Source organism: Neltuma alba, unplaced genomic scaffold (assembly GCF_004799145.2).
Source record: "Neltuma alba isolate B1F8T4 unplaced genomic scaffold, ASM479914v2 tig00012137_pilon, whole genome shotgun sequence".
Lineage (NCBI taxonomy): Eukaryota > Viridiplantae > Streptophyta > Magnoliopsida > Fabales > Fabaceae > Neltuma > Neltuma alba.
In genome coordinates this window covers 280,399-306,568 of record NW_021636687.1, presented here as the reverse complement: position 1 = coordinate 306,568, position 26,170 = coordinate 280,399, and the positions used below count along the sequence as shown (strand labels likewise).

Here is a 26,170-nt window from a genome sequence, read left to right as displayed (position 1 = left end):
TTCTAGTATATACATAGTACAATCAATTAACTCATATTAAAGCATTGATAGTTTTCCCAAGCTAGTATACATGTTTTTCCTCATCCATTACAAATTTCAAACCTTAAATCTTATTTAAGGATCATCAAACTCCTTTCACTTAACCTAATAACTACTATAAGTGATCTTTTAATGTAACCCTCTCTTTTAATACTCTCGAGTAACTTCATAATTAATCAAGATCTGTGTAAGATCCATACCCTTGAAATTCTCAGGGCTCGTTAACCTTTAAATGGGACATGCTATCCATAAATTCTTCAATGTTTTTACAAGAGCTTCCACCCCTGCCAACTGCCATTGCAGCTAAATTCTTCCATTTGATGCAATTACTCTTCACTTCACTTCCTCTCTCACCTTTCATGATTTCCCAAATGCTTTTCTTCAATGCTTCTCTTCTCACAATCCCTTTCTCATCAAACTGAACTCTCACTCCTATCTTCCAAACATCCTTAATATTCTTTGCATTGGTTCTTTGATCACTCCATAATGGCATAGCAACCACTGGGACTCCTAAGCTCAAAGCTTCCAACGTTGAATTCCAACCACAATGCATCACAAAGCATCCTATAGCCTCATGTGATAGGACTTTGAGTTGGTGGCACCATGTGACCACCAAACTCTTCTGTGATTTTCTGGGAAGGTTTACAGGAAGCTTAGCTTCTTCAGATTCTCTCACCACCCACAAAAAGGTGATTCCACTATCTATCAGACCCATAGCTAGTTCTTCCATTTGTTCCTGGCTGATAGATACCATAGTCCCCAGTGACACGAAAACAACTGATTGTTTTGGCTGATTATCTAACCATTTTGTGCATTCTTCACTCTTGAATATGGCAAATCCGTAATCTTCTTCATCATCTTCAAGTGTATTATTATTGTTCAAGAACTTATAGGGTATGGTTGGTCCAACTGTTCTCAAGTTTAGCCAAATCTTTCTCATCCAATCTGCCACCTAAAATTGAATTACATGGGCCTCTTATCAGTATATGTCATTATATCAATATATAATATACAATTTATAGCAAGTTGCACGATTCATATGCTTCAAAGCGTATGACTTATTTGTCAAATTCTACTCAATACATATGAAAGAAAAAGTGTCTATAGATTATGAGGAAAAAAAATTATATGACCTGGCTTTAAAACCGAAGAGCCACTAATTTGCAACGAAATCTATTAGAGGACCCTGAATAAGGTTTGGCCAAATCCAAACCTTCTTTAGTAAGTGGGTAATCAATACGTGGTGATGGCCCTCACATCTACTATAAAATATTATACTCTCTCGGTCCTTAATATAGGACTCAATTCTTGAGTTGATTTTGATCCTAAATATAAGACCCATTTCTCATATTTATCAATTTTCTCTAAATTACCCCTATGAATACTCCCTCAACCATAATCAAATAGAAAAGGGAGAGGGAGTATTAAGAAAGATGATTATGGTGTTTTAGGAAAAATGTGTTACTTTTCTTATAATTAACTAACTTACCTAACTTCCTTAGTCTAATCAAATTAGTTAAATGGGTCTTATATTAAAGATCGGAGGAGTATGTGACATACTTCAATAAAGTTGAAATTGGATTATCTGAGAGTTTAACTAGGAGAGAGCCATATGACTTTCGGGATTATGTAACTAAACCAATCTTCGGGTAAACAGAGATTAAGTAAAATTTACGAGGCGGAAAAAAGAACTCCAAATAAAGAAGCAGATATATCAAAAGACCAGTAGTATACATAATTGCTCGCCTAGATGTGTACCTCAATTTCCATCTCGTAGAATGAATTGCAGAGAATCCAATCAGCTTCCTCAATGTTTGAAAACTGACCCACCACCAAATCAAGAACAGCACTTCCTGGTTCATATTCATACAAGAAAGTAGGCATATCCCAAGGTTCAAAAGATGACAAGCCAGGAAGAGAAATAATTTCATCTTTTACCAATGGAAGTTGCAGCTTTCCCTTGTTCACATAGTAATATATACTATCCACAGTAAGATTCTGGGTAAGAAAACTCACCCCAATTAACCCTAATTTCCTAGCAACTTTAAGAACCCAAGTCATGAATGAATCATAAATGATACAATCGACAGGGCTGCCTGTTCTGTTGAGCTTCTCAATGAGCTCAATAAGAGTCTGTGTCCCTACTTGCCGGAATCGGTCGTAGTAGACTTTCTCGTTCTCTGCTTCAGCGGCTCCACCATTGTCAAATCCATCAGAAATGGTCTCGATGGCAATATTGGAACTTGGAAGCTTTTGTAATTTGTTGCAGAAGAAGCGAGTAGAGACGAGGGTTACATTGATTCCTCCATGCTGAAGACGCTTGGAGAACTCAAGCATAGGGTTTATGTGACCTTGAGCTGGATATGCCAACACCACACAGTGAGCTCTTCTTGCAGCTTTTGTTTCATTCTCCATTTTTGAGTCTTCACTACTGAAATATCTGGCTCTTGGAGAGTCTGAGGTTGTGCTTGTGGTGGTAGTGATTAATTATAAGGTTGTTTATATAGGATTATATTATACGGCCCGTGGTAAGCTTGTAAAGGCTGATGAGGAATTTAAAAGTTACTCGCTATGTAAGTCATCATCCAGAAGAGATTGTGTAGCTCCGTTCCCTTTTGTTCTTAATTAACTGTTTTTTTGTTTTTTTGGTTGTGTATTTTCATCTTTTCAAGAAAGAATATATGTCACCATTATATTACAGATGATTTTTTTTTAAAAGAAAAAGAGTAAAATATAATGGCATTCCTCCTGTTTTATTAAAATTATAGAGACATTCATTCTATTTTTAGGACATAAACTTTGATCCAATTTTTAATATCATTCGGAATTTACCATTAATCTCTATAACTTTGCTCCATTAGTATTATTAAACCATGTACAAAAACTAATTGTGCTAACAACGTAAAATTAAATGATTTATTATGGAGAGAAAAATCTATAGGTATCAAATTAAAAATTGAAAGAAACTATAAGTACCTCAAAAATGGTTTTTCCAATATTTTTAAATGGCATATATGTTAAAAGAGATATACTTTGGTCAAAAACATGTGATTTAATAGTAAATTAATGATTATCTGAATGAAAATATAATTTTAAAACTAGAAGGAATGTTTATGTTGTGTAAAGGTTGATTTCACAAGGGATTTAGAAATTTCTGTAATTAAGATAAAACAGAAAGAAATCAATATATATAACTATATATGGGGGGAAAAAATAACAAAAGCATGTCAAGCGTCTCTAGAGTATTTTCTGGGGGGATAAATAGAGGGACGAAAGATATGAATCAAGAAAATAATCATTTGCTAAACGACACGTGGGTTGCTGTGGTGTAGTGGTTATCACGTTAGTCTTACACACTAAAGGTCCCCAGTTCGATCCTGGGCAGCAACAACACGTGCATGTCTTTTTCAATTTTGGAATATCTCACATCTTCATAAATGTGCATTACCCCAGCAGGCCTGTCCTTCCCTTTCCGTCTTTCTGGTTATTAATGGCTTGCAATCCGGCCTTCGTGTAAAGTTAGGGGCCGCATTTACGCAATTATGCATTGATTGAGACGTATATGTACTTCTGATGTTTAATACAAGAATAACAAATATGTGGTGATTTTTTAAAATTTTTATTTTATTTTTAACTATGTGTATTAGAATTATTTTTTAATACAAATTTTTTTGTAATCAACAAAAATATTTTAAATAAAAAATTATAGATTTAGAAATAGAATAGATTGAGAACTTATTTAAAACAAACCAAAAAAACTGGTACCTTTATGGTTTGTCGTCACATGTAGAGGTGGGAATCAGGACCGGCCTTCTAGGGTTGAAATTTCAAAAATACCCCAATTTGCTAGGCCCGGCCCTTAAGCTATAGGGCTCAGGCCGGCCCGCGGGCTTTTGGCCCATTTAAGAAAAAAATATTATTTTTATATTTATCATATTTTTTTATAAAAATAAAAATAACCCAATGAAATTATTAAAAAAAGACATAAATATAAATAAAATTAAGTCATAAATATAAAATATCATCATATATAAATATCTATTAACATCCAAGAACATCTAAAACATTTATTAACAAGATAACAACATTCAAAAATTTTATCTATAGTGCAATTGTGCAATAAATAAACACTATCATTAATCTTTTGAAACTTCATCATCACTATAATTAATTACTCTTCTTCATAAGTATGTTTTTCTTTCGTAACAAAAATATCAAGTTTTTCTTCTTTATAGGATTTTACTTTTAAATTTTACAACTAGCTATTATTTTACTTTAATATGAGAAACATTGTTGTTGAAACTCATGAATTTCTAATTCAAATTATAGAATCACAAATAAGTATAAAAATACTCTATTATCAAATATATATATAGTTTAAAAATATCAACGCATATAATATAAATCAAATCATTATTAAAGTCCAAATTAACCCATTTTTTAAAAATTTAATTGGATAAACTATTGTCTAACACTAAATTTAATTTTAAAATGATAATAATAACTAAATATTTGAAATATTATTAACAATGTAAAAAATTAATAACATTAGAATTATATAAAAAAATTAAAAAACAAAAAAAATTATAAAAGGGCCGGTCTTTTTAAGCCCTCGGCCCTCCAGGGCTTATTTCCCATTTGAAGGGAAAAATATTAAACCCGACCCTCATAATTTCAGGGCCTAAACGGGCCGGCCCGACGAGCTCGGCCCGTTTTCCCAGCTCTAGTACTCACATGTGGGTTTCGGGTTTAGGATCCAACGATAATATACTGACAATGAAGGGTGTGGGGATAAACTGCAATGATATGTATATTCCTTAATATAAGACCTATTTAACTAATTTGATTAGATTAAGAAAGTTAAGTGAGTTAGTTAATTATAAGAAAAGTGACACATTTTTCCTAAAACACCATAGTCATTTTTCTTAATACCCTCTCCTTCTTCTACTTAATTATGGTTGAGGGAGTATTTATAGGCTTAATTTAGAAAAAATTGATAAATATGATAAATGAGTCTTATATTTAGAACTAAAACCAACTCAACAATTGAGTCTTGTATTAAGAACCCGAGGAGTACGTATGTAGACAGAGAATGAGATATTCCAAGAATATTATTAGTTGTATGTAACGCATTATAAATTTTATTTTACACTACAAAATGAGTCTTATATTAAAAACCAGGGGAGTACATGATATCATGGTTCAGAGAGCTAAGAAAGAAAAACACAAACAAGAAAAAATAAACTATACTCCTTCGATCCTTAATATAGGACCTAATTGTTGAGTTGATTTTGGTCATAAATATAAGACCTATTTTTCAAATTTATCAATTTTGTCTAAATTATCCATATGGATACTTCCTCAACCATAATCAAGTAAAAAAGAGAGGAATGATATTAAGAAAGATGATTATGGTGTTTTAGGAAAAACACGTCATATTTTTTATAATTAACTAACTTACCTAATTTTCTTAATCTAATCAAATTAGTTAAGTAAATCTTATATTAAGGACCGGAAGAGTATCTTATATTTAAGATCAGAGGTAATATTATCTAGTTTTACGTGGGTTAATATTATTTTTAGTGTATGAAATTTGATCTCATTTTAGTTTTGGTTTTTGAAATTTGAAACTAATAGTTTTACTCCTTAAAATTGGATTTCATTTTGATTGTGATTCTTAAAATTTGAAATAAATGGTTTTGATTTTTAAAATTTAACTTTATTTTGATCTTAGTCCTTGAAACATAGACCAAAAACATTGTTCCAAGAACAACGAATCTTAAGGCACCGAGATGAAGTCCAATTTTAGGTATGAAAATCAGTGGTTTTAAATATCAGATGTCAAAATAATAACAAGATCAAATTTTAGAGAAAAAAATGATATCAACCCTTTATGTTTTAAGACTAATTCTATAGAGTAGTGTTTTTAAGAACAAATTCAGAAAACAAAAACAATAAAAAAATGTTTAAATTATTATTTTTTGGGTGAAAAAATATGTTTAAATTATTAGTTTGAGAATTAGTTAGAGAAAAAAATGATATCAACCCTTTATGTTTTGAGAATTATTATTTATATAATTGCCCTTAATAAAAACATAAAGTTCTCTATTTATTCTCTAATTCTGTAAAACAAAATATAGCAAAACATAAAAAGATGTTCTGAATTTTTTTTTCAGGATAATTTTTAATTCTTTTTGTTTTGCAGAACAGGTAACTAAAAACACATTTCCAAACAATAAGAATTAGAAATTATCCTGAAGGATTAAAAATTTTCAAACATACAAAGAACTATTCTTTTTTTAAATTTTGGTTAAAAAAATTCTGAAAATAAGAAATCAAAGAAACCCATAGTTATTGAAGGATTTTCTGTACTTATAGGGTTAGTTAGTTTTATTTTTCATAAATATGAATAGAATGATTTGATATGTTCTTCTCAATTATATATCCTATATAAAATGTAAATATCAAACCCCTCATTGGACGCTACGTAAAAGCGCAGATAATTTTTTCAATTTCATGCGTTTCATGGAAACATATGTTTTGATTTTATCTAATTAACGCAAAATCATTTTCATAACCATTTGTTTCCAAATAAAGGACAATGAAATGCTTATATATATAATTGTTTTATTTGTTTTGTAATATTTTATGTTTGATATTATATACATAGATAAGAAAGCAATTAGCTAATTTATATGGTAGAAAATTATAACTATATTTGACTGAAATTTTAAAGAGAATAATGAATATTATATAAATGAACTGAACAGGTCTTATCTAATATATAGAGCTTCTTTTCTCTTGGGATGGTGGAGAAGTTAGCCGGGACATGGCCCGATCCAAGTCAAATTGGGCCACCGACTGAAAAGTAGCCCAATTAAGGATCCTAAACAGGGGACCAAATATTATAATCAATGTAGTGTAGCCCAAAATAAAATCACTATATGCATAATATAGACAAGGCATACTTTCTTTCTTTAAGTAGAAAAGAACAGTAGATACTAAGTTTACAAATTAGTCCCTTACAACATGACAAATCAAGGTTTGAATTTCTGTTGAGAGATATATTCATATTTAGTGTTCTATGGTGTCTTAAGTAGAAAGATATCTATGCGTAACAAAAAGAGAACTAATAGACTGAGGTTACAAATAAAATTGAACTCAAAATCCTTCACTTACCGAGAAGTTTTATGCCAGGACTATGGGCAAATAAGCCATACTATATGGAAAGTTATAATGGTACAACATATTTAAAACTCTGTATAATGCACCAAAAACATCTTTTTAGCTGGACCATAGTCTTTTTATTAGGCAACTTCTAGAAAAAAATTTTCCACCTTAACGTAATATCCTTTGCAAATATATTATGAATGCATCGTATAGTGCGTGCTATTACACCACCTTTTTTTTTTTTTGGGTACAATACACCACCTTTTAGACTCTATATAATACCCCAAAAAAATTTGTTTAATTAGTTGGATCTTGTCCCCTTTTGTCCTTTGCAGATGGTCTGCTCTAGAAGTTTACTTTGGTCTTTGAATATGGGTGTCCAGTGAACTCTCTGGCAATAATTAAAACCCATATCTTTTGGTGTTTATGAGCCAACTAGAACTAATTCTCAATAGAAAAAAATCATAAAAAAGACCCTAAAAATTAAAAAATTGTATACAAAGATCCGTTCATAAAACTATTGTCAAAACCCAAACTACTATTATCATGGGTTCCTATTTGCAATTTATCTATTTCAGCGGTTTTTTTTTTTTTGCGATTTTTTCTTATCAATATCTTTGTTTATTTTTATATGACTCATTAAATTGGGTCAGATTGAAACATTATCAAATTTAATTAGAAACAGTTCTCTTAAATCATTTTCTACATTTAGACATACTTAAACTCAATATCTCTTATTTGAGTGGTTAAAATCTTTTCTGCTAGCATTAACAGTGGCTAGTATTGGTATCTTTGTTGTATTATCATTGTAGGATGTGTTTGGATTAGCGGTGATAAAACTGATTTTCATTCTGTGACTTTTACAAACGTGAGTTGGAATAAAAGTTAGCTAGTGTAATGTGATTTATGTTTGGATTGATATTTATAAAAAATTCAATTTAAAAAATTAAAACTTGTTTAGATTGATAATGAAAAAGTAAGTTCAAATATAAAATTACTGAAAAGGGTATGAATTTTTATATAACACTCAATTAATTAATTTGAAAATATTAAGGATATACATAATTATTTTAAAAAGATCATGTAATATATAATATAATTAAGTAATTTATTTAGCTTTTTAAATCTATTTAAATAATATTATTAAAATATTTATCATTAAATTTTACAATTTTATTTTTAAAAAAATAAATTTAATTATATAATATTATTATATTTATTAAAATATAAATCCTAAACAATATAAATTAAAAGAATAATAAATAATATAAATGTGTTGCTTGCTGTTGGTGAGAAAAAAATAAATGTGTTGGCCTACACAGGGACACGATGGTAAAAAGATTAGTGGGTCCCACTCACCGCAACGCATCCAAAGGCAAAAAAAAGAAAAAGTTACATCGAATAAAGTCAATTTGAAACAGCAGTGCCATAGGACAAAACACAATCCTAAACAATCTATTTTCTTTAAATAACTCTCTAACCCATGTTTCACGTTTTATAGTTTAAAGGTTATCCAACCATAGCCATATTCGTCGTTGTCATCATCATAACAAGAGGGTTGCTGATTAAGTTTTAAAATGCTGAAATTAAGTTAAATGTAATCCCCTTCATCACTAATCATACCTAAACCTCAATAATTCTGTGATGTCAACATCACTCGTGCGTTTTGAGTGAATGCCAGCTAGAAGATGTGTCGGGTAATTATTTCTGTCAACTCACAAAAGTTAGGCTCAGTTCGCTGTTACCGCCACCGTTTGTGGAAAAGCAAATAAAGAAAAAGAAATCATCATCAATCACTTCATCAATGACGGTTGCGCCAAACCTTAGTTTTTTTTTTTTTGCCTCTCTGTCCTTGTTTATCACAAAAAAATATATATTATATTCAGTCTTTTATTTTATTTTTATTTTAATAATAACTATAAAATCCTAATTTATTTTATCTATAGTTTTTTTTAAAATAGTTATTATAATAATAGTAGTTTTAGCTAATATATTTAATTAGTAATGATATTTTAAAAAATAATATTTATTTATTATAAATAACTAACTTAATTAGTTTTTTTAATCCACTCAAATTAATTAACTAGATCTTATATTAAAGATTAGAGGTTGTATATTTTAAAATTATTTTTGCATTAAGTTTCATGCAATATTCTAAAATATTTTTTCATGTACATTCAGTAAAAATACTAGATGTATTTAAAAAAATATTTTAAAACATTGGATGAATCACAAAATATAATGCTAAACGTATCTGATAAAATATTTTAGGATGATGGATGTATAAAAAACATTTTTATGATGCTATACTTGCTTGAAAAACAATTTAGGGTGTCGAATGATTACATCATAAAATACTGTGACATATGGGACGCATATGAAAAAAAAAATTTCAATATGAAACATAATATTTTAGGATAATAAATATAACTGAAAAAAATACTTTAGAATATTAGATAAAACTTAAACAAAAAATAATTATAATGCATATATTTCACGAAGGAGCACGGGACAGAAGAAAAGAATTCTTAGATACTCTGGGTGTACCAGCTCACCTATACCCTGACAAATAAAAACATGCCATTTAGATAAATTTAAACCTACGTGGCAGCTTTCGTGTGAATTTTCAGATTTATAATATTTTAATAATTTCTTTAATAAGCCCCTATTTTTTTAAAAAACATTTTTTAACTCTCTTTCCTGTACATTTCTCTACCCATTTTCTTTTCTCTCTCTTGTCTTCAACATCTCCCACTCTTTTCTTCAACAGTTCTCCCCAATTAAAGCAAGGTCACACAAACTTCAACAGCATTAGAGAAGCATTTATCGTAGCGGAGGGTGCTCCGATTTGACAGAGCCGCCTCCGTCGTGCCTGGAACGCCATCACGAATAATACCTTACTTTCACCATCATCTTCTTCCTCAAACCCGTCTCCTTTCTTTTCTCCTTTCACACACAGGATCTTGTATGTGCTTGTGTGCTTTTGTTTGTGAATGCCCATTTATTAGACTATTAAGTGGACTTCCCCCTTTCAGCGTGATGCTCTCAGAGTACCTAAGAATTCCTTTGGGACAGTAAATCCAGCTTTCTTTCTTTCTGTCTTTTTCTGTTTTGCCGTCAAGCGTCGCAGAATCCAGCTAGACCTCCATCCATACTATAAATAAGTATGGAAATTTATGCAGTTTAGGTTGAGAGGCCCTTGGATGTCACAGATCAATAATGGCGAGGTTCAACTGCTATAATTATTCCCACATGACTTCGCTTGTTTTGGCTCTTCTCATACAGATTTGTTCTCAACCTGTGGCTTCTGGTTCATCATCATCTTCCGTAGTAGAGTTTCTTCCGGGCTTCCGGGGACGCCTTCCTTTTCATCTTGAAACTGGGTATCTCATTATTATTTACCACTATTCTTCTCATTTCCTTTTTCTTGCTTCTTCAACTGTTCAGATCTTGACCAGTCCCAAAAAGATCCCACCAGTGTGAATTTCTTTAATGAATTGATCTGCCACCAATTCTTGAGTAATTAATGAACAAAATACTAAGGAGCATGCTTGGTATTTAGCAAGGGATTTCCCAAGATATAGGATTGCCATAGGAGATTATTTAGCAAAACATTTTGCATAGCCTTGATGGCAGTTTTTGCATCTTTAATTACCTTCTGCCTCTTTCTCAAGAAGCTAAGTTAGGTTTTGCCCTTGTAACGCAAAAAGAAGGAGATTAGTTATAAACCATAAATATGCAAATAAGTTCTATAGGAGGCGCATTTCTTTTTCATTTTTTCTACCCCAATTCCTATCTATTCTCTGGAAATCTCTCCATTGATTTGACAATTTTGTTTTTGGTAAGGTACGTTGGGGTTGGGGAAGAAGAAGAAGTGCAAGTTTTCTATTATTTTATTAAGTCAGAGAACAATCCTGAAGATGATCCTATCCTGATTTGGTTACAAGGAGGTCCTGGTTGCAGTTCGTTCGGGGGACTTGTCAATGAAATAGGTATAAACTAATAAACATCAACCTTACTCTTTATTTTCTTACATCTCACACATCCATACAACTTTTCTCACATGCCTTGCGCAACGCAAAAGTGCCTTTTTATTTTTTTAATCCAAATGGGCATTTAAGCATCGCTTGATCTCTCTCTTCTTTCTTCTTAAAAAGTAAGGTTTGATTTCTTAATTTTATAAAGTACGTTGTTAGTCCTTTAATTCAGAAAGAATTAATCTCAAACGATGATTTTTTTTGTGTGTTAGTCGTTATTATTTTTTAAATTAAATTTAATGTATTAGTATTTGACACTGTTTTGTCAATATTTAAAATTTAATTTTATTATTTTTCATTAACAGCATTAAGATTAAAAAACTAATTAAAAGACACATCATAAATTAAGGGACTAAAGCAAAATATTCTGCAAAATTAAATAACCAAATATGCATTTTTGTTTTAATTGACTAGATATATCATTTTCTGGACAAATATGATCAGTAACAGCTTTTATTGTTTGACTGTGGGTATCATAATGTAGGTCCAATTGCATTTCCAAACCAGGTGTACAATGGGAGCTTGCCTGGCTTACTCTTGAGGCCTCCCTCATGGACAAAGGTTACCCACGCACATTTATTTTATATCTAGAAATTTTTTTTAAAAAAAGAAGGATAGAGGAAGACATCAATAAGATTATTCAACACAATAAGATCTCCTGATTAACAACCTATTTAAAAATTTGGTTATTGATAAAACACAATGACATCGTATAATCTATGTAGTTGACTCCACCTGACTCCATCTTAATGAGATAAGATTTGTTGTTGTTGTTATTTATTTATATTTGGTATGTTGGGAATGTTATCAGAACTCAAATCCTTTATTTGTTCATGTCATCAACATCAAGAGACTTGTTTTTTTTTTTTTTTGGGTTCCAAAATATGAAATTAGAAATTGTGACATGTCTTAATTGAAGTTTTCTACAATATGGTTCCTCATTAACTAAATTAAAATTTTTCCTTGATTAGGTAAGCAATATAATTTTTCCAGATTTGCCCGTTGGAACAGGCTTCACATACGCCAAAACTGAAGCTGCGAAGCAATCAAGTGATTCGGGTGGAGTGCGTCATGCTGATCAATTTTTAAGGAAGGTACTTCCTTTAGCAGTAACACTGGAGTTAGTCAGAATTAAATTTGGTTGTAAATATAAAACATTAATTTACTATATCTTTTATATTTATTAATATAATTTTTTTTCAAATTAATTTATTTAATTTATAAATTAATATATAATCTAATATTATATATAGTATATGTTAGAGAGATCTAGTTATACAATTGTTATAAATTTACTAATTTATCAAAACTCTTTAGTGTCTGTTTGGCATCACTTATTTAGAGCTTATAAGTAGCTTATAAGCTCTATAAGCTCTATAAGCTCGATTGACACAATTAGGTCTGTTTGGATCAGCTTTTTTGCAATCGGACTTTTGTCTAAAAAGCTTCAATAAGCTATAAGCTAAAATTAACAACTTATGACTTATAGCTTATGGCTTATGGCTTTTGAAATATGGAGAGAGAAAAAGTTAAGAAATTTATTACCTCTTTTGGTTCTTATTATAAGCCTCAAATAACTAATTTGTAGATAATAAAAAATCAGTTAAAATTAGTTGAAAGTAATGAATAAGTTAGAAATATATTTTTATTTTTAAATATGTTCCTAAAAATATATTTTTATTTTTTCATGTTTCACTTTATATTTAAAATATTTTTTATGACTTCTTCATATTAAATTATTTTAATTTCATTGTATTATGTGAAATTATTTTTTTAATCATGTTTCATTATTTATTAAAACTCATATCTATTTTGGTCATTTTACAACCAAACTTACTTTTACTCAATCATAATCCAAACAACCTTTTACCAATCTCACTTTTGCAATCTAACTTTTCTGAACTCTAATCCAAACACAATTCAGCTTATCCAATTTAGCTTTTATCCAATTTCATTTCTCTATAAGCTACTTTTTCAATAAGCTATTTTTCCAATCGCTGATCCAAACGGACCCTTAATTTACTCAAATTAGTTAAATATATATTATAATAAGGATAAGAAGTAATATTATATATTCAACCCTTTTCTCATTTTACTTAACGTACTACTATTGTCAAATTTTATCAATCACATATAAATTTTAAAATTTGATGGGATTCATTGTTAACTTTTACTAAATGTCAGAGAAATTAAGTGCGTGCATTACAGGAAGATCAAGAATAAAGTTAGCCTTTAACATCATATGTATTATACCCATGAATCGTTAATTAACATGCATTAATTTTTGCAGTGGCTAATGGATCATCCAGAATACTTATCACATAAAATGTATTTGTGTGGTGAATCCTATAGTGGCATTACTATTCCAGCCTTATTTCAAGAAATTTCACATGGTATACAATAACACATAATTTTTTTAAAAATCTTATTTAACTCGTATTCATGTCTTCTATCAAATTGAGGTTCCGTATATTATTAATTAGTCTACCAGTTATTCAGTATTAAGGACTATATATATATTCTATGTGATCTAATGAGGGTTCAATTATTCTAAATTAATGCAGGAAACGAAAACGGGATCCAACCATGGATAAATATCCAGGTTAAAAAGAAATTAGAATATATATTTCTTATTAAAAGCGATCAAGATTCTGAGATACTAATCTTATTTGAATTTTATTATAGGGATACATACTTGGGAATCCATTGACCACACGCCATGAAGAAAACTATCAAATCCCATTTGCTCATGGAATGGGATTGATTTCTGACGAACTCTACGAGGTAATTTCGTAGTATAGGCACCAGTTATCTCAGGTAATTAATAATGAATTATTATAAGGTTCATGTCATGAGTCCATATGGGAAGGGTTACCTTGAAAGGAAGCTTTATAAGGTTTTAGGCTTTTCAACTCTGACGGCTAGTTCCATGTGGTTCTTCCAAGGACTTCTACTATTTAAAGTCTATATCCGTTCACGAGATGATTCTTCAAAAATCTCTCAAATTGTAATAATTTTGATTGTTGGCTTTACAAGAACAGTCATTACAGAAAAATTGCAAAGGAGAATACAAAAAGATAGACCCCAAAAACTTGTTATGTCTCAGAGATTTCCAGTTATTCCAAGAGGTAATAACTGTGTGGATTCTTTCTACAGTTTTTTTGTAAAATTTATTTGATTGTTTTCGAATCTCTAATTTGTCTTTGGCCTTCCAGTTAACTGCAGAAATTGATCCCGCTATGATTTTGGAACCTGCCTTTTGTGGTTATGATCTGCGTGTGCTTCCCCCAAGAATTTCTTTGATGAAGAGATCTCTATCCCAGAAAGTGAAAGACCCTAACTTTCCATCAAAATGTCGGGTAATTCTTTTGAAATAAACCCAGATCTGTATAATAATGAAAAGGAGAAATGTGTGTGTGTCTATATATATATATAGTTTTGTAAGTTTCATTACGCAGGTTAGGCTTTCCAATTTTGCTTGCAATGTATGGTTGAAGAGGATATTCTAATAGTTACATAATTTAAAGAGTAGCATGTGATTCTCATTTCAAATCTTGATTGCTTATATTGCAGTTGAATATAATCATCAAGACTTTTTTATCGCTTCAGTCTTAGAATCCTAATATTTTTTATTTTAATAAAAGCAAAATATAAAACAAACATAATATTTAAAATTTTGACAGTCAATTTTTTTTAAAAAAAACAATCTTTTGACATAAAAAGAATTAAAAATATAACATTCAAAAAAATTATACTACCTTCAATCCTTAATATAAGAGCTAGTTAGTTAATTTGAATAGATTAAAAAAATTTGTTGAGTTAGTTATTTATAATAAATAGGTATTATCTTTCCTAAAATACATTTAGTACTATAATATAACTTTACAATCCATTGATAATGTGGGTAAGCGCTTATCCTTTAATAATATATAATTGAATTCCTTTCCCTTGTGATAGCGACTAGGATATTTACAAGCGAGACACTGGGCCAATAATGATCATGTTCGTAAAGCACTCCATGTTCGAAAGGTTAGATCACATAACCAAATCTTGTGTTTTTCCCTGCTCTCTCTCTCTCTCTCTCTCTCTCTCTCTACCAACATCAATCGCTGTTATCTTTTGGTTAGTTGTTATTTGCATTTAGTTTTAAAGTTTTAGAATATTTTTTCATTAATTATAAATGGTAACTCAATGCATTTGCTTTGCGTGCCTTATGAATTGAAATAAAAAATTACATTTTCTCCTCTCTTCTCTCCATGTCTCTAACTCTTTTCCTTTAATTTGGCTAATTGTGTATATGTGTCTACAGGGAACAACAGGAGAATGGATGCGTTGTAATCGTAGTTTACCTTACAAGCAGGACATCCATAGTAGCTTTTATATTCATGCAAATCTCAGTACAAAGGGTTACCGTTCTTTAATATACAGGTTAATTAGGGTTCTCTATTAATTATATTTCGTTTTCCTCTTCACGACATATATATATTGTGCTTTCATGCACATATATATCATTCTAATTAAGCTTGAGAATGTAATTAATTTGGATCATATTTATAAATAATAAATCCTTTTAGTTTTCACATTTTTTGGCAATTTAATTAATAATAAATTTTGTTGCTCACATACAGTGGCGATCATGACATGGGTTTCCCTTTCCTATCAACACAAGCATGGATAAGATCTTTGAATTACTCCATCATTGATGACTGGAGGCCTTGGCATGTCAATCACCAAGTTGCTGGGTAATTCCTAAATTAAATCTCTTATATTATTTCATTAATTATTATATATTATTATTATATTTGTATTGGTGAATAATATTTACACTTACTAGCAATTTATTTGCCATTTGAAATAGATACACAAGGACTTACTCCAATCGCATGACATATGCAACTGTGAAGGTATAATAAATAAGTAATTATGCTTTTTTTTAAATCACAAAAACCTTTCAATTACACTTTTTTCAAAGGTGAAGGTTTTATGCATTTAATTATGATAATTGCAGGGTGCTGGACATTCAGCTCCAGAATTCAAACCTGAAGAATGTCTCGCGATGTTAAAGAGATGGATAGCTAATGAGCCTCTCTAATGAGTGATTAGTTGCCACAAGAATGTAAAAATGAAGTTAGTGCTATTGGATAAATACATATATAAATATATATATATATATATATGATGTGCGTAAACCTAAGTAATATCTTTAAAATTATTTATGTTTGCTTGGTGTGAGGTAAAGTGATGATTCTCTTTCTCTAAAGAGTTATCTAATTGAATATATTTTTTTGTTATGATTTTTGGTGCCTAGATATCTTCTTTGTATTATTTATTTAGTTGGAGAAAAACATTTTTTTTATTTTTCAGACAAAAATTTAGGTAAATTAGGTTTTAGAGACTTATCGAGGCCAATATATACCTCTAAGTTCAAAAAACACTTACAGAAGTATTTACAAATCACCTATTAACAAGGTTTTTATATCTACAGCAAGATTTAAACTTATAACTTTTTGGGTCTTGAGCCAATTCTTTACAAACTGTATTAACTTTTGTTGAAAAAGCACGTTTCTTATTCCATAAAATTACTTTTTTATTTTCTCTACATTTTATTCTGTTATACATAGCAAGTGGGCTTTAATATAATTGGCTATTTATATACCCCCAGAAAAAAAAAACAGTTTTTTAGGGCTATATATTAAACACAAATTTGTCATTAATGTACGTGATAATTATATTATTTGACTACGAAATTCCTGTCCTATTCAAATGTAACAAGGAGCACACGATTGCGTTTTGTTTTTTCCGCTGGGTTATTCTAAGCTAACATAGATCCAAATGCATCTATAAACATGGACCTTGTTCGCATAGGTCCTATGCATTTATTTATAGGGAAAAATGAGATTGAAGGACCTTGATGTGAAGGGACGTAAACACATTAAAGGTGTATTTAGATTAATAATAGTAAAACTGACTTTTATTCTAATTGATTTTTATAAACTTAAGTTAGGATAAAAATTAGTTAGTGTAATATGATTTATATTTAGACTAACATTTATAAAAAGTCAGTTGAAACAGTTAAAGCTTGTTTGGATGATTAGTTAAAAAAAAAAAGGTTTGGATATAAAATGAGTAAAAAGGCATAAATTTTATTAAATAGTAGTATTTTATATTATATGTTTTTAATGTGATAATTGTTTAAAAAAATTTTTAATTATAATTATAAAATAAAAATTTTTGTCAATGAAAAAATTGTAATAAGAGTTTTAAATTGTTAAAAAAGGATTTAAATTAAAGGGCTTGTATAAAAATTTATTAAGTCTTTTTCACAAGTTAAATTTTTAACGAAGATTTTTTTTCTAATTTTCTCTAAATTTATTATTATTATTTTTTTTTTTGATACTTTTATAAATATACTCTTCTGATCATATTTATAAGGTACTTTCAGCTTTTTTTTTTTAACAAGACAGAAAGAGAAAAACAAAACTAAAAGGCACTTAAGTCGTTCGTTTGGAGTGTAGCCTCCAACGTCACAGGATCCAAGATTTGAAAATCTTGACTGATGCTAAGAGCTATCTTGGCCAACTTATCTGCGTCACCGTTTTTATCTTGATCAATTTGCTGCAGTTCCACTTGCCATTCTCTCATCATTATTCCTTTGATCTCCTGAATCAACAAGTAATCTGCATGCATACCATTTGTCTCTTCTTCAATCAACCTAAGGCTTCTGCAGAATCACTCTTAAGAATTATGTCCTTGTAGCTATAGTCCCAGGCCCTTTTGAGACCCCTTAAGCAGCCCCAAAGTTCTGCTGCAAGATTATCAGTAGCATCTGATTTGAGGAGAAATCCTTTGGCAAGATCATGGTTCCAGTCCTTAATAATCCCTCCACAAGCAGCGGCATTTGTTCTGTATGAGAAGGCGCCATCAACTTCAACAGAGGTCCTTTTTCTATTATTGGATCCATTAATGCTCTGTAATCGTCGAATGTTTGCCCCCAAGTTGACATCAATAAGTTTCTTGGACATAGACATCATGCAGCTCATGATGCCACTTGCTCTGATCATAATTTTATCAAGGGGCATGGTTATACCTGAATGGTAACTTTCATTTCTTGCTCGCCACAGGAGCCAAAACAGGATCACAAACAATCCTTTCTATTAGTTGCTGCCATGGCCCACTTGCTTGGTAAGATTCATCCAAAGCCATTCGTCCATCTAAGTCGAGAAGAAGTGGGTGTGGTACTCCGGTCTTACTATTGACTCCCATAGCCCTCTCACATGCGAACAGTCACGTAATGCATACATTGCCTCCTCCATTTGGGAGTTGCACCTGCTACAAAAGCCATCAGGGTGAAGACCTCTCTTCCACTTAAGCTGGTTTATCATTAATCTTTCATGGGCCATGAGCCAAGCGAACATCCGACACCGTTACGGGATTTTCAGCTTCCAAATATTCATCCAAATGCTTGAGGGGGGTCCATTTTCTGTATTAAGGGACTTGTAAGTAGACTTTATTTTGAACTGACCATGCTCTTCTCATTTCCAACGAAAGCAAGCATTTTCGTTTCTATCTTGGGCTTGTTACAGACCGTCTTTGACATAATTCCAGTTCTTCTTAATTCCTTGCCATGCATTCGAGCCTAGCTTTTGAGAGCTAATGTTTGGGATAATATCATCCCCACATCCATATTTTTCTCAAAGTACCTTAACCCAGAGTGAGTCATGGTCCTTCACTAGCCCCCAGCCAAGCTTCATGAAGAAGGCCTTATTTTGGTGTTTTATATATCTCATGCCTAAGCCTCCCTTTTGCTTTTCTTCACACACAGAGCTCCAAGCAAGAGGATGCATCTTGCGTTTCTCCTCTGTTGACCCCCAAAGAAAGTCCCAAGCCTTTTTTTTTAATGGTCGTCTCAGAGGTGCTAATTGGAAGATCAACTGTCTGCATAGTATAATTTGGTATTGCTACAATGACCACTTTTACCAACGTGTCCCTTCCTGCAAGAGAGAGTTTATTAATTTTCTAGTTACTTAATCTAGATTTAATTTTGTCAATAATAAATTGATACATCCCTTTTGTGACCCGGTCATGATGCAACAGAATGCTGAGGTATTTTTCCAAGTCTCCGGTAGAGGTAAAGCCCAATTCTTCACTTAGTTGCTCGGTTCTGGTATGATTAATATTCTTGGAGAAGAACACTCTAGTCTTGCTGTTACTGACTTTTTGTCCTGAAGCATTGCAAAAATTATTTAAGCAGCTCTTAATAACTTGCACCTGGTCTAAATTTGCTTCTGCAAAAATCAACAGATCATGAGTAAAAAAACAAATGAGAGATAGGAGGGCCTTCCTTACTCAGTTTAATAGGCTTCCAATTTCCCTTATCAACCTCTGTTTGAATGAGATGTGCTAACTTCTCCATACAGATTACAAAGAGGTAGGGAGAAATAGGATCTCCCTAGTGAAGTCCACGTGAGGGAAAAAATTCCTCTGCCTTACTCCCCTCCCATAAAATTTGCATGGTGGGGGAGGAGATACAGGCTTGGATCACATTAATTATTGTACTTGGGAGATGAAGTTCTTCTAGACAAGTCATCAGGAAGTCCCATCTAATAAGGTCATAGGCCTTTTCTAAATCAATTTTGATTGCCATAAAGCCTTTCTTCCCTTTTATCTTTCTCATTAAGTGGATAACCTCTTAAGCCACGATAATGTTGCTAAGCTAGTTCTACCAGGGATAAAGCCACATTGATTAGGGAAGATAACATACAAGAGCCAGTGTTTTATTCTGTTGGCCACAACCTTAGTAATCACTTTATAGATTACATTGCACAAACTAATTGGCCGAAAATCTCTAATGGTTTCAGGATTTTCCTTCTTCAGGATGAGAACGATAAAATTTGGTTTATATTATTAACCAAAGCTAGTTTCACAAAAGCTTGTTTTACCATATTGACAACAGAGGCACCTAACACTTCCCATTGGCTTTGAAAAAACAGAGCGTTTAATTCGTTTGGGCTCGGCGACTTCAATGCCCCCATGTTGAAAATAGCCAACTTGATTTCTTCACTGGAGATTTCTGCACTTATTTTATTCAAATGATCTTCTAGGTGGGGAAAAGTCACTAGACAATTAAGGTGGCAAGTTTCATCACTAACATGAGTGAATAGATTAATAAAGAAGCTCATAACTTCTTTCTTGATTTCGTCAACATCATCAGTCTAATTACCACTTTTATTTTTTATTGCCACTATTCTATTTCGTCATCTCCTGTTGTTAGCCCGAGCGTGGTAATAGCTGGTATTTCGGTCTCCTAGAGAGTACCAATTACACCTAGCTTTCTGTGCCCAAAGGAGGTTTTCTTGGATCAAAACATCTTCAAGTTCAAGTCATAAATCTCATTGAAGTCAATCAAGTGAGGAAGATCACTCTCAATGTTGAATAGACTGAGTGATTCCCTCAAGGCATCCCATAAGGTGTCTTTTTTTCCGACCCAAGTGACTGTAGACATCATGCTTCCAACCATTCACATTGGCCATAAAGTTCTGCACATTTTTCCTCCACTCGTCACTTAGGTTCCAAGACTCCTTCTTCACCAATCTTGCAAAGTCATCATGAAGGACCGACGAAGCTATCATGCGAAAAAGGCGCTCAACCAAGTTTCTTGGCCTTTCTATTTTGGATTGAAACAAGATAGGCCTATGATCAGACTTAAACCAAGGAAGATGCTTTATAGAGACATTGAGAAAAACATTCACAAGCTGGTTATTGGCTAGAACCCGGTCAATTCTACTTTCACAACCATCTCTTTTCCAAGTGTAAAACGGCCCATTGCAACCCAGATCCATTAGCTCCATGTCTTTAAACCAAATACCAAAATCACGGTTACAGTGCTAGGATGGAGAGCTGTGGAGTGTCGTTCATTAGTATAGAGGGTCGCATTAAAGTCTCCTCCAATGATCCATGGCCATCTTTCATCAGGCTGGATTTCATGTAATTTAGACCACAACCTTCTGCGAATAATGGGGTTTGGACTTCCATAAATTGAAGTGATGAAAAACTTGACCTCTCCATTATCAGCAACTACATGGATGCCTTGTTCGAATTTTTCAATGACAGAGATTTTAAAGTCTCCTTCATTCCTCAGAACCCAAATTCCACCCTTAAAACCATTGGCTTCGACGATCTCAACATTAGTGAACCCTATATTGGAGCTTTTTTAGTGTGCTTTCACATCGCTTGCCTTGGTTTCAAAGAGAGCAAAGACATCAAGATTATATCGTCTTTGAATTTCTCGGACAAGGCTTGGAAGTGCTTTAGACCCAATCCTCCGACAGTTCCAAAAGATGCAATTCATTAAGCATCACTTAGATAGGGTGCATTGCTTATAGGCCCCGGTAAAGAGAGAGGAGAGTTCTAGGTCGAAGCCACCAGAACTTGAGTTGTGTTGGAAGACTCCGTCACTTGTCGCAGCTGCTTGAACGATGTCAAGTATATGTGATGTGAGTTGTTCTCCCCGTTCTTGTGACAATCCTTGATCACTATTTCTTCATTTGTCTCATTTGGCTTTGGGTTCTTGAATTGTTCATTTGTAGCTGCTTCAGGCCCAAATTCGTTGGTCATTTCACCAAGAGGAGCAAAAGGATTAGATGACCTTAAGAAATTGCTAGTGGGCTTAACTACTTCAGATGGGCCTGTCTTATCACAATTTGGTTTCTCATAATAAGTAGGCTCTTTTCCCTTCCCCTCTTCCTCTTGTGGTGGTAGCTTTAAGGACCCCACTGGGACCCATTTCTGTTGTTTAATATATTCTCTCCCCATGTCACAGAAGTGTCTAGGATTGACGCGTCCCTCGTAAGTATTCCCCATCTCAGTATGAGATTCTTCGTTAATGCTAGCTCGCAGATCACGTTGTGCTTGATTCTCTTTCCTGTTTCATTGAAAGTTTTCATGCCATAATTGTATCCCCCTGATTTGCTGGAGTTTCCAAATTGGCATTGTGAAGGCCGTTGCACCAGATTCCACACCCCAAGCCCCAGCACGGCTATCGCATCACCGTCACCGGCAACTTCTTTGGCCTCTTCCATTTCTCTTCTTTGCTTTTGGGATTCATTAGTTTGACTCTTGGCCTCTGGTTCTTTCTGTTCCTTGGTTCCTTCTGGTGGTTGGTTCCTCATGCCGTCGCGGTTCGTAGTACAATCCTAGGTCTATTTTTTGTTGCTACTTTTGCTGCATTTTCCTTATGACTTTCATTTTCCTAATAGTCCTCCTTGTGATGACCGTATTTTCCACAAAGAAAACATATAAGATGAAGACCTTCATACCCAATAATTCTTCTTTTACCAAAGATCTTGATGGCTGATTTAAGACACTTTTGGAGATCAATCTCAACGCATGATCAAGCATATCTACCTCGCTTACTAGTACGAGTTATTTGATCAATTTTTAATGTGCGGCCAGGCATGGATCCCATTCATTTCAAACTAGCAGTGTTGAAGAATTCAAGCGATAGAAGCGGGATTCTAACCCATGCAGCAATTTTCATCTGAGCTTCAGTGCACCATGGGTCAAAATTTGGTCTCCATCGTTGAACTATAAGGTATCTATCTGCCACCATCCAAGGGCCTTCCTGGTAGATATAGTTCATGTCATACTCATCCTCAAATGAGACAACAAAGAAATCATTATCAAGGTCCCGAGTTGTAAACAGTTCAGTGGTCTTCCATATGTGAGCCAGGCTGTTTCGCATTCCTCTCAGGGGGATTGATTTCCCCAGTAGTTTAATGATCAAGAATTTTTTCCAAGGAGCACACAACAACTCATGCTCTTTGTAAAACCCTTAACCCACAAAACATTATAAACTCGTCATAAAATCACTACTATGGTAGAAAAGGAAATCTGTTAAAATGAACTACCATAGTAGAAAGAAATTTGTATATTTTTAGAAATTGACTTTTAAACTCGGATCAAACCCAAACTCTGTTGCATGCAACTAAAAATCATTCATTAACATCCACTGGGCCTTCGAGTGTAAAACCCTTAACCTTAAAAACATCATAAATCATCATAAAGTCCACTACTATGGTAGAAAAGGAAAGCTGTTAAAACGAGCTACCATAGTAGAAGGAAAATTTCATATTTTTAGAAATTGACTTTCAAACTCGAGTCAACCCGATAGACGTTGCATACAACTAAAATAATCCATTCATATCTACTGGGCCTCCGAGCCTCCGGTCCGGGTAACACACACATCAAAATCAGCCCATCCAAATCGTTTTCAACCAGATAACAAAGTTCCATAAACAATAGCAAAGGCCTCCGGCCAACTAAAATAAGGAGATAACGCATCCTCCAATTTACAATATATCAACAATCAAAATATCACAAAAGACCCTAACTGTGGCAATATACAACAGATCATACATAGACAAAAGCAAGAGGCCTATAGCTAACCAAGCTCAAGCCTCTGCGTCTCTTCCCGAAGGCGCACGCCTAGAACCTTCTCCTGAAAACATTGTAAACCACGGGGTGAGACAAAGTCCTAGTAACCAACCTTTCCAATACTAGGTACTACTAAATAGGTGCTCGTGAGGTGTCAAGTGGGGCAGTTCACAAATACTAAGATAACAAGATAGCCACAAAAAGTTATGCCAGTGCAATGATACAATCCCACTAACCAAATCCCTCACTTTAGGGGATTTTCAGGAGCCGAAGCCGGTCTATCCCTCACTATGGGGGACGTAAGGAGCCATAAAAGGCCTATCCCTCACTCTGGGGGACGTAAAGAGCCAAAAAGACCTATCCCTCACTATGGGGGACGTACTGAGCCAACCATCATGCATTAATAGAGGCCTTACCACGTGGTAGTAACAGACAACACTCTCACCAATTCCCAATTAATGCATCATGCTCAAATCATAATCAAAGAGTAATAATCATTTCACAATTAACCTCATTCAGTGGCATATCTTTCACAATTCCAAAACTCATTCATCATCAATAAAAAACCCCACAAGACGGTTTTCCCTTTTTATATACAACATATAGTTTGAACACAATTACTACTTGGAGCATAAAACACAAATCTACTCACAATACCACAGAAGCAAGTACTAAGGATTGGAAAGTGGTTACCTCTCGCCTGAGCAAGGAATAACAAACCAACAATGTGGCCCCGTGCACCACCAAGACTCACAACCGGTCTACACAAGCACACAAACACACAACCATCATATATTAGCTTTCAAACTAATAATGTGGCCAAAATAACACTTGGGGACACAAAATTCCTATCTCCCATCAAAACTCTACCCAACTCAAAGGGTATATCTATCAAGACAACATTCCAAAGTCATACCGATCCATTAACACCTTAATTCCTTTCCAAATATCAATTAAGATTCACAACCTCAAGGACCCACTATGGAGTTCTACACCCCAACATCCCATTTGAGCAATTAAGGTTCCAACAACAATTCTAAACCGATTAAACATCCAATTTAACCCTCCTTAACATAACCCAATTCACAAAACTCAAAATCAACCTCTACATTATCATCCTCAATCCTAAATCATCCAATTCCATAAACCCTAGCTCCAAAAACTCAAGATTCTTTAAATCCAAGAAAACTACACCGATTAAATACTTAAACTAACTCAATGCAATCAATTAAACTCAAAACAATCGGTCAAAAACCTCAGTTTCATCACAACTTAGAAAATCCTAGGGTTCCACCAAAAATCCTCAGAAATTCCAATCAAGAAGATAGATTAGAGGTTAAAATCACTTACTTGAGGTAATGGATCCTTAGAAATGTCTCCTCCAAGCCAAAAGTTCGAAACCCTAGCAGAGCTCCTCTCTCCTCCTTCAGATTTTTCTCATTTTCGCACGTTGAACCCTCCCGCGACTATATAGAATCGCGACCTTTCACCGCGGCGAACTCCATCTTCGCCGCGGCGAACTAATCCCGAGAGGGATTACTCGCCTGAAAACCTGACTTCGCCGCGGCGAACTCCCATCTTGGCCGCGGCGAAAGCTTCCCGAGAGGAAACTCTCGCTCGCCCAAAAGAACTTCGCCGCGGCGTGCCCTTACCTTCGTCGCGGCGAAACCTTCCCGAAAGGGAAGCCTCGCTCACCTGAACAACTTCGCCGCGGCGTCCCCTAGACTTCGCCGCGGCCAAACCTTCCCGAGAAGACACTCCCCTCTGAAACTCCCGGTGCGCCGCGGCGAAGTAAACTTCGCCGCGGCGAACATACCCTGAGAGGGGTACGTTCACCTATTCCTCCAACAAACCTCAAATCCAACCCAAACACCAAGAACAAGATTAAATCACTAATCTATCCTCAAAATCAACCCAAAGAGGCTATTAAAACCCGATATAAAACTTAGGATGTTACACCGAGCCTCCGGTCCGGGTAACAATAGACATCACATCAGCCCATCCAAATGGTTTCCAACAAAATAAATCAGAGTTTCATAAGACACTAGAAATGGCCTCCGGCCAACCAAAATAAGGAGATAACATTCTCTCCAGTTTACAACAAGGCCGGGTAATCAAAATATTTCAAAGGGATCCTAAATGTGGCAATATATATACTAACTATACATATACAAGGGCTAGAGGCCTAAAGCTAACCAAGCTCAAGCCTCTGCGTCTCTTCCCGACGGCACTCGCCTAGAACCTTCATCTGAAAACATTATAAACCACTGGGTGAGACAAACGTCCCAGTAACCAACCTTTCCAATTCAAAGTACCATTAAATAGGTGCTCGTGAGGTGTCAAGTGGGGTAGTTCACAAGTAATATGATAAATGATAGCCACAACAAGTCATGCAAGTGCAATGATGCGATCCCATCAACCATATCCCTCACTTTAGGGGATTTTCAAGAGCCGAACCCGGCCTATCCCTCACTATGGGGGACGTAAGGAGC

The 26,170-nt window shown here is 33.5% G+C and overlaps 2 protein-coding genes and 1 non-coding gene across 5 annotated transcripts; 2 read left to right on the top strand and 1 right to left on the bottom strand.

The window, feature by feature from the left end:
* Positions 1–10: 10 nt before the first annotated feature.
* Positions 11–24,770, bottom strand: LOC114723396 (UDP-glycosyltransferase 74G1-like). Of its 2 annotated transcripts, XM_028909590.1 has the most exons (5): positions 24,766–24,770; positions 21,127–21,130; positions 1,798–2,462; positions 226–991; positions 11–195 (listed from the first exon to the last, which is right to left on the bottom strand). In XM_028909590.1, exons 3-4 carry the CDS (start codon positions 2,452–2,454, stop codon positions 251–253), a joined length of 1,398 nt encoding a protein of 465 aa, XP_028765423.1. In that variant the 5' UTR covers positions 2,455–2,462; positions 21,127–21,130; positions 24,766–24,770; the 3' UTR covers positions 11–195; positions 226–250. The 2 variants fall into 2 exon arrangements, with proteins under 2 accessions (XP_028765423.1, XP_028765422.1); XM_028909589.1 differs by lacking the exons at positions 11–195; positions 21,127–21,130; positions 24,766–24,770 and having other exon boundaries at positions 223–991; positions 1,798–2,496.
* On the top strand, positions 3,357–3,429 carry TRNAV-UAC (transfer RNA valine (anticodon UAC)). Its single transcript has one exon. It is a non-coding gene; the product is annotated as a tRNA-Val (tRNA).
* Positions 10,319–16,553, top strand: LOC114723395 (serine carboxypeptidase-like 10). 2 transcript variants are annotated; one of them, XM_028909587.1, is made up of 14 exons: positions 10,319–10,592; positions 11,056–11,201; positions 11,731–11,807; positions 12,218–12,340; positions 13,537–13,639; positions 13,811–13,848; positions 13,932–14,030; positions 14,288–14,374; positions 14,462–14,605; positions 15,204–15,275; positions 15,556–15,674; positions 15,875–15,988; positions 16,105–16,150; positions 16,255–16,553. In XM_028909587.1, the coding sequence occupies exons 1-14, from the start codon at positions 10,429–10,431 to the stop codon at positions 16,336–16,338; spliced, it is 1,416 nt and encodes a 471-aa protein (XP_028765420.1). In that variant the 5' UTR covers positions 10,319–10,428; the 3' UTR covers positions 16,339–16,553. The 2 variants fall into 2 exon arrangements, with proteins under 2 accessions (XP_028765420.1, XP_028765421.1); XM_028909588.1 differs by lacking the exon at positions 14,288–14,374.
* Positions 24,771–26,170: the final 1,400 nt, after the last annotated feature.